Raw genomic sequence first — 8,563 nt, 5'->3', positions numbered from 1 at the left:
GATGTAGGGCAATCCTTTGCACTGAGTTTCACATATGGAGGAAATGGAACACCAATTGCTTTCCCCCCCTCCATAGTGAAATATTGCAAAAACTTGGATACATACTCTTGCTGTGACAGGTAAAAAAGATCCTTTGACCTATTTCTTGAGTATCTGTATCTCAAGAATATGATTTGCTTCACCAAGATTCTTCATGTCAAAGCTGCTATGTAGGTTTTTCTTTAGGATGTCCAAGGCATGAACAGCCTTATCCACAATCAACATGTCATCCACATAGACAAGAAAGAGTATCAAGTTGCCTTCTTCATGTACACATAGTGATCCATTTGATTCTTGTAGTAGCCTTGAGACTTCAAGAATGTATCAAACTTATGATAAAACTCTCAAGGTCCTTGACTCAACCCATTATAAACTCATTTTGAGTTTACATGCAATGTGCTCTTTCCCCTTTGCCACAAGACCCTATGATTGTTGCATATAGATGTCCTCATGTAGATCACCATGTAAGAACATAATCTTTACATCCATCTGCATGAGTTCCATATCCTCAGATGCAACCAAAGACTGCAAAGTAGTCATTTTGACTACAGCAGAAAAAATGTCATCAAAATCAAATCCATGTTCCTACTTGTATCCCTTTGCAATAAGTCGTGCTTTGTACTTTGGTGAAGAACCAAAAGTGAGTTTCCTCTTATAAACCCATTTGTATATTTTATCGATTTGGGCAAATGCACCAAGTCTCAAGTAGCATTCTTTTCAAGAGATTCCATCTCTGATAGCATGGCCTTATGCCATTTTTTGCTATTCTTCCTATCCATTGCTTCCTTGAAGCATGATGATTCACCACAATTAGTCAACATGACATAATCTGCAATATACTTAGCACTGGGAACAAACCTATCAAGCTAACTTGAAGGTCAATTTGACCTATAGATCAAAGGTTCTACATTTGCTGGCTATTGGGCTTGTAAATTTGTATTTATAGCTTATTGTCCTAAAATTTTAGCATGTTGTCTTGTTAGGTCTAACTATTGTATAACTGCATATTATCATGCTGAGATTGTGGGACATCATGGACAACTGCTTGTGCTTATCATTTTTAGCATTATTCCCTGTCTTTTCAAGGCCATTTATAGCTAGTATTTATTGCTCTTTAGTGGACATTCTCTATTGTCTGATCGGTACCTCCTCTATCTTTTCAGGCTATTTGTGCATGCCATCTTCTCAGAAGATAACATCATTTCTACGCACTACTTCCCTTTTTTCAAGATGCCATAATCAATACCCCATTTCACCCTTGTCACAATATCCTAGGAAAATACATTTACAAGACTTTGGGTCAAGTTTGCTGCATTCTTCCTTACAAATATGCACAAATGCCTCGTTCCAAACACTCTCAGATGAGCATACAAAGGTGGCTTGCTCGATCACACCTCCCAAGGAACTCTTCCCCCCAAAGACCTATTTGGTGACCGATTAATCAAATGAACTTATGTCATAATAGCCTTTGCCCAAAAACCATGGGGTAATGCAGCATGAGAGAGTATAGTGCAAACATTTTTCTAAATGGTCCCATTCATGCGCTCCTCCACGACTCCATTTTGGGGCAAATAATGAAGGGTAGTGAGCTCCCTCTTTATCCCTTTACTGTCACAAAAGTTTTGAAATACCTTAGACATGTATTCCCCACCATTTTCAAAGCAAAGACACTTGAGTGTTTTACCTATTATATTTTTAACCCATGCTACGAATTTCTTAAATTTATCCAAATCCTCATCCTTATTACAAATTGGATATACCTAGACTTTGCATGTAGCATCATCAACAAAAGTGATAAAGTACTTCGCTTCCCCTAGAGAAAACCTTGGCATTTGACATACATCTAAATGTACCAACTCTAGAGGAGAATATTTCAATAAAAGAGACTTCTTGTGTGTTGTTTGAGCATGTTTCCTATATACAAAATGATCACAATGGTCAAAATTAGCATACCTCAAATATGACAAATAACCCAAATGAGAAAGCACTTTCATACTCATCTTACGAGGGGTAATGTTGACCTCTATTACTAGCATAAGAAGAAAGAGCAATGGAAAAGGAAGACAAAAGAAGGAAGCCCAACATCCTATCTTCATAATTAATTGATTAGTCATAATATACTTCGCTATAGAAGTCATTTTAAAAGAGCCATCGAGCTCACTGCCATGTAAATGGTAAAATGACTTTTGTAGAAAAGTAGACCGATGGGACTAGTTGACTTTGCTCTTAAAGCAAAAAGATGGAGAGGAGTTATGGTATGGTAGACAAAAAGCAAGGTCTAGAGCAACAAAGGTGCAAAATATTGCAACCTTATATTAGGATTTGTTAAGTGCCAAAAGAGAAAAGTTTCTAGATCGATGATTAAGGGAGATGCCATGCTTAGCACTAGAGAGATCTAAGTACTGGGAAGGTGAAGAAGGATGACATGAAGTAAGTGGTTCTTTACATTCAAAAACTTATTGAAATGATTTTTCAACATATGAAGTATGGCATATATATTGAGGAGAGAATAAAATGGCTCACAAGTTAGATGAGGGTATCTTTCCAAGCAACAAGTTAGAGTTGTCATATGATATGTGCCAAGATATGCAACTAGACAAAGCCTAATAGAAAAGGATCATGTTTTCTAGATTGATTTTATCAAAGAATCAGAAGTGTGCAATTGCAAGAAGGGCCATGAGATATGTTCTTATAGGCAGGCAATTCTACCTAAGAGTACCATAAATGTTTGGATGGCATCTTGAGAAGAGTGGTGCATGAAGATGAGATATAGGATTATGTGAGGGCTTCTAATAATGGAGAGCTTGTCCAAGCCATTTTGGAGCTAAAAAGACAGTGTTAGTCGTTTGTCAATGCGAGGCTCTTCGAAAGATATCATTGGTTCTAGAATCAACAAAGCATCTAGTAAGCTTTAGGATCTTTGAATGGTGGGGATCCGATGTGATTGCGCTTATCCCTAGGACTAGTAATAGTAAAGTACAAATCATCAATATAGTGAGGTGCATGTCCAAATTGCCAAAAACTAGAGCCATCAAAGCTACAAGAGAGAAATAGAGTATTATTGGATATCATCAAAACCTTGGGAGGTGAGTTTATGGGGTGAAATTGTACAATGTTAGTGTCAATGCTTGCAATCAAGCACAAGACACTCCTCCTCATCCTCAATCCAATAGTCTAGCTGAATCCTTCGATGGTCAAATTTAGAAATCCTTTTCAAGTTGATTGTTGAATATCCTAGACAATGTTGCTACTAATTACTTCCAATGCTACAAGTTACTTTCCAAGCTCTCTATGGAAAGCAGTGTGTTGTTCCAAGAAGTATGAGGCAACCATCACTAAAGTTCATGTTAAGGCACAAGCTTCTACAAGATAGACACAAAGAGGAGAGACTACAAAGGTTGCATACTTTGGTATTAGACATGGAAAACACACTAGCTCTTTATGCCAAGTAGGCTTTGGACAAGGAGACGATGCTATCAACCAAAAGGGGAAGCCAAAAGACATTAAAGATGGATATAAATAAATGTAGTGAGTGCTTTGATAATCTCAACACCATTTGGTTGGAAACTGATGATATCATCATATGATCTTTCCATGCTTGGCACACACACAGTCAAGATAATACACCAATACATAAGCTTATCTTGGTATAGAAAACATCATATTTTGGAGACAAAAGGTGTGTTAAATAGAGTCATACGAAAGGATTAGAGTCTAAAGTCACATATATATAATAGTACCCAAGTTTAGGCATAATTCTTAATGTGTGCCTCATTCTTATTGGCTCTCAACTTTTTGTGAAGGTGCCATATAATTGATATGACTATGACTTTGATATCGACTTCAAATGTCACCAACTTCAAAAAAAATTGTAGCATATGTTTGCTCTATGGAAGGTCATATGAAAGCTCACAAGAGGTCAAAACCATATTGTATGTGAATACTTTGGTTGAAAGATTGCATCCCTAAGATGTGTGTATATGACAACTTGCAACTACTTAACACTTGAAACCACTTTGGGCATACTATGGACATCACTCATTCAAAACAATGTAGTTTATCGTTGCTACAAGGGAAAGATTTTGGTGTTAATTGTGTAAAGAATTTGTTCTAGAAGAGTGGTACTGCACTTGCCATGCATGATGCTAGTCCTCTTCAACCTTTTAGAAAATGAGATGCACAACTAGTGGGTATTCTACCGCCATTAATAGCATTCAACAAGCAGTACTATGTACTATTCAGTAAAAGTTAAGCCTTAGTTATTTATCTTAAAACCAATTTCCAAATTATCTTTCGGGTTTTGCCTCGGTCTTTGTTAAATTATCTCCCAGGTTCAACCTTTGTGAATTTGATAACGTCGCCTTTGTCTTTGTAAACATTCTTTGACAATGTCAATTTCCCCTAGAAAAGGAAGAATGGTGAAGGAAGGAAAATCCAGTAACAAGGGGTAGAGCACATTAGAACTGTAGGATTACTAATCAGCTTTCTGAATATAAGCTGTGCATGTATTATCACAAAAGTATGGTAACGTTACAGGTATACATCTGTTATCAAATCGTAGCAAGGGTAGAGGTAGTAAGAGGAGAGGAGGGTTGGCTTCATAGATTGTAATCTGTCAGCATATCCACAGCAACAACACACTCCTTGGTGCAGGGGTGATGGGCGGTGTGTGATGGGGCTAGACATTATCTATTGGAGTAAAATAGGCTCCTTGACGAGGAGTGGTGCCCCTGTTCCAGCCCTCTCCTTCCACATGTTTTCCACTTGGTGGGGCTAGACATTGTCTACTAGAGTAACAGGCTCCTTGGTAGGGGGTGGTGCCCCTGTCCCAGCTCTCTTTTTCCACATGTTTTCCACTTCCTCCAATGAGAGACCCTTTGTTTCTGGCACAAAGAAGATGACAAACACCAGAGCTAGCACAGAGATCATGCAGAATATTAGGAAGGTGTAGGAAGTGCCCAGTGTCTTGGTGAGGGACAAGAAGGTCTGAGCTACAATGAGGTTGGAAACCCAATTGGCAGTCGCTGCTATGCCCCCGCAGATACCGCGGATCCTGAGTGGGTACGCCTCCGAGTTCACCGCCCATGGAACAGGCCCCATCCCAGGGGAGAAGCACACTATGTACAGTGTCAAACCCACAAGGGCCAGCCAGCCATAGTCGCTTGGACACCCTCCTGTGAACCAGTCCCCTGCCTGCGCTAGGCATGAATTCTCCACCACCTTGCTTGATAGGACACAAGCACCCGGGGCATTCTGCACAATATGTCATTAACATATATGTTCAAGATTTTAATAAACAAGCATTCTGCACAATATAGCATTATATATGTCCAAGAAATTAGTCATGAAGAATTATATATGTCTTGCTTGAAATTAATGGTTCACATACAAGATTGTAAAGAATTTCACACTATACCACTCATTCATAGATGAAAATTAGAAGGCAGATTACATATAAATTGCATACTGTGCAGAATATATTACTAATATACCTACAGTACTGCTAATGCAAAATGCATCTCTTATAATCGATTTCAGAAAGAGGATTATAAAAACCATACCTTCATTGAATGAGGACCACAGAAGGCACAACCAACTTTGAGACAACGCATGCAGTTCCATGAGGATGGCTGGGTGGCCTCAAATAAAGCAGGGCATGTAGTAGCATTGTTGAAGACAATACTGCTTGATGTCATCTGTGAGGGGCTTATGATAGGTGGTGCATCTCCGGCAGTAGCATGGAAACCATATGTCAGTACAGCCAATGCCACGATCACCCCAAACAAGCTACTCATCACTAGGGGGCGTCTCCCTGCCCGCTCGATGAAGAACATCCCAGCTATCGTACCAGCCGCATTCACACCAGCCACAATCAGTGATAGAGTCAAAGCCATGCTTTTAGATGCAAATCCAGCCATTTGCACTATGGATGGACTATAGTACATTACAGTGTTTATGCCCACAAATTGTTGAAACACCTGCAACACATAAATGAGATGTGAAACCGTATCGCATGCTTTGAAAGCATTTGAAGCATATATAATTAGATTGCTCCCACCATAGCTTCAGTACATGATTTAGCAACTGAAATATGTAGTCAAGACTCAATGTTGTGCATCAGTTGTCCATGATTACCTGCAGCCCAACACCTGCTAATAAGGCAAGTCTGATCTCTTTGCACTTCACTAAGTCTGAGTATGACACCTTTAGCTCCCCATTCACTCTAATTTCCTCCTTGACTGATGCTCGTAGCTCCTCAATCTCAATCTTCAATTGCTCCGGAGGATAAATCTTCTCAAGGATAGCAGCAGCCTTCTCTGTTTTATCCTGCAGCATCCATGGTAGGAATTGAACCGGGCAAACGTTAGATTCCGCCAGGCTCTTGCCTAGCTAATCTCGCTATTTATATCAATCTATTATGACCCATGTACCTTTCTAAACAGCCAGCGTGGAGACTCTGGTAAGAATAACATGAGAAAGAATTGGAGAATGGCAGGTACTGCTGCAACCCCAAGCATCCACCTCCAAGTGCCAGGTACCTTAATCCATGCACCAAATCCATGATTAGCCAAACCTGTACTACCTGGTAACTATAACGTGTGTACTATATTACCCGTATTTTAAAATTACCCTGGCTTATGGTTATACATTAATTACATATTAGCAATCTGTTTTAAGATGTTGGTAGATTCTAGTATAATTGATCTTGAACCATGCACAGATGAATATTGTATATTGCAGCAGAGTCCATACCTTTGTAAAGGCCAAATTGATGGCATAAGAGAAGAATTGGCCACTTGTAATGAAGAGCACATTGGTGCTTACTAAGGCCCCCCTATACTTGGCAGGGGAAGCCTCAGCTATATACAGAGGAGCAGTCATTGATGCTGTCCCTACTCCGAGCCCCACAAAGACACGGCCGACAATTAACATGTCAGGGTTCTGGGCAGCCCCCATGAGAATGGCTCCAAGTATAAACAGTAGGTCTGCAAACAGAATTGCACGTCTACGCCCAAACTTGTCATTGATCCATCCACCAATAGCTGCTCCGACTATAGCACCTGCAATTGCCATGCTGACAATGGTCTCCTGTGGTGTTGGGCAAAACATGATTACAGAGGATGGATCAATAACTCAAGTTATAGAAGAGACTAGCTAACCTAATTCATATGACATTCTAAACAGAGAGGGAATTTATCATAATAATCACCTGCAGAACAGTACTTTGATCAACCTGCTTGAAATCATCCCGAATGTACAGCAAAGCTCCTGATATAACACCTACAAAGGCATGCAATAAAAGCAGATCAATCCTCAGGTGCGAAGAGATTCCATCAACGATAGTTTCTTGCGTACTGCACTTCACAAGCTGTCTCAAACAGTGTTAAACTCTAAACAGCACAATTGGCATGTGTATTACCTGTATCGTAGCCAAACAAGAGACCACCCAAGCCTGCGGCGCAAGTCAACAAAAGTAGGTACTTATTCTTTCTAAGGTCTCTCCAAAGAGTTTTAAGTGTTTCCCAAGTGCTCTTTCCATCATTGGGGCTGTGAGGAATGGGAGCTTCCATAATAGTGTCTGAGATTTTGGGCCTTGCAGTTAACTGCATGTAACAGTACAATCATAAAAATGATCAAAATGAATAAAGAAAATAGAGAAATTAGTATGGATGTTACTCATGATTATCGGATGATAATTGAATATTTTAATGACAGATTGCTTTAGATCCATGTAAGATAAAATACTGAACACTTGCTTCAAAATCCAGGTAGTATCGTTCCCATATTGTTGTTGTCAATAGACTAATTAATAATAGGTAATCTGTGAGCAACTACAGGTTTATAATAGAGCGAGGTTTCAATTTTAGTTGCATGCAATTAAATTATTGTTGGTATCCTTTCAACTATAAGAGCAATGACTGTGCTGCGACAGGTGGGGAAGATCCAGGATAGGAGCTTGGTGTATTAGCTGATTTAGAGTAGGAGAGAGCTAGCACATCTACCATATTAATAGAGCATGTGCCACGAGCACCTTAATTCATAGAACATGTGCCTACCTTCTTTCTACGTGCATGCAAGACATAATAGATTAAAGTCTCAATATAATGAACAGATTGAAATGATATACATTCAATCTGTTATTCAATATCATGAGCAAAGTAAGACAATATAATATATACGAGGGTACGTCTTGATCTACTCAAGTGTTTGCATGTTCTTGATCTAGTGAGCTGTTTGCATGCAGGCGGAAGGGAAACCAACCTCGAGACACTCCGGAGACCTCTCGATGATGAGTCGACGTCTCCTTGTGAATTACTGATGATCGTCCAATTATAAGCGCTCGTGCTGTAGTCTTTCGTCACCCACAAGAAGGAGAAGAAGAAGAAGAAGAGCAGTCGCTGGTCGATCTCTCTTCTTCTGGAATGTCAGTCCGGCATCATGAATTCCACAGCAGCACACTCTCTCTTATAAAAACGGGAATCAGGTCGATTCTCTGTAACTGCTTTTAATACCCGTCTTTGTG

At 39.6% G+C, this 8,563-nt stretch overlaps 1 protein-coding gene across 1 annotated transcript; it reads right to left on the bottom strand.

Moving 5' to 3' along the window:
* Positions 1 to 4,582: 4,582 nt before the first annotated feature.
* Positions 4,583 to 8,331, bottom strand: LOC148035212 (putative inositol transporter 2). The gene is made up of 8 exons (XM_087680632.1): positions 8,302 to 8,331; positions 7,460 to 7,643; positions 7,250 to 7,320; positions 6,793 to 7,128; positions 6,471 to 6,578; positions 6,175 to 6,366; positions 5,601 to 6,017; positions 4,583 to 5,292 (listed from the first exon to the last, which is right to left on the bottom strand). The coding sequence occupies exons 2-8, from the start codon at positions 7,608 to 7,610 to the stop codon at positions 4,813 to 4,815; spliced, it is 1,755 nt and encodes a 584-aa protein (XP_087536758.1). The 5' UTR covers positions 7,611 to 7,643; positions 8,302 to 8,331; the 3' UTR covers positions 4,583 to 4,812.
* Between the last annotated feature and the right edge of the window lie 232 nt (positions 8,332 to 8,563).

This window comes from Lygodium microphyllum, chromosome 6, assembly GCF_053477565.2.
Source record: "Lygodium microphyllum isolate KBCC chromosome 6, Lygodium_microphyllum_v1.1.10, whole genome shotgun sequence".
NCBI lineage: Eukaryota > Viridiplantae > Streptophyta > Polypodiopsida > Schizaeales > Lygodiaceae > Lygodium > Lygodium microphyllum.
The sequence above is the reverse complement of the archived record's forward strand: the minus strand, read 5'-3'. Positions and strand labels throughout refer to the sequence as shown.

What these genes read in the sequence shown, in the direction of transcription:
- LOC148035212 (XM_087680632.1), bottom strand. Translation starts at nt 7,610, where the DNA reads ATGGAAGCTCCCATTCCTCACAGCCCCAATGATGGAAAGAGCACTTGG. An exon ending in ATCAAAGTACTGTTCTGCAG is followed by an intron (nt 7,129 to 7,249) that starts GTGATTATTATG and finishes CCAACACCACAG; the next exon opens with GAGACCATTGTCAGCATGGC. An exon ending in GTGGTCCTCATTCAATGAAG is followed by an intron (nt 5,293 to 5,600) that starts GTATGGTTTTTA and finishes CATATTGTGCAG; the next exon opens with AATGCCCCGGGTGCTTGTGT.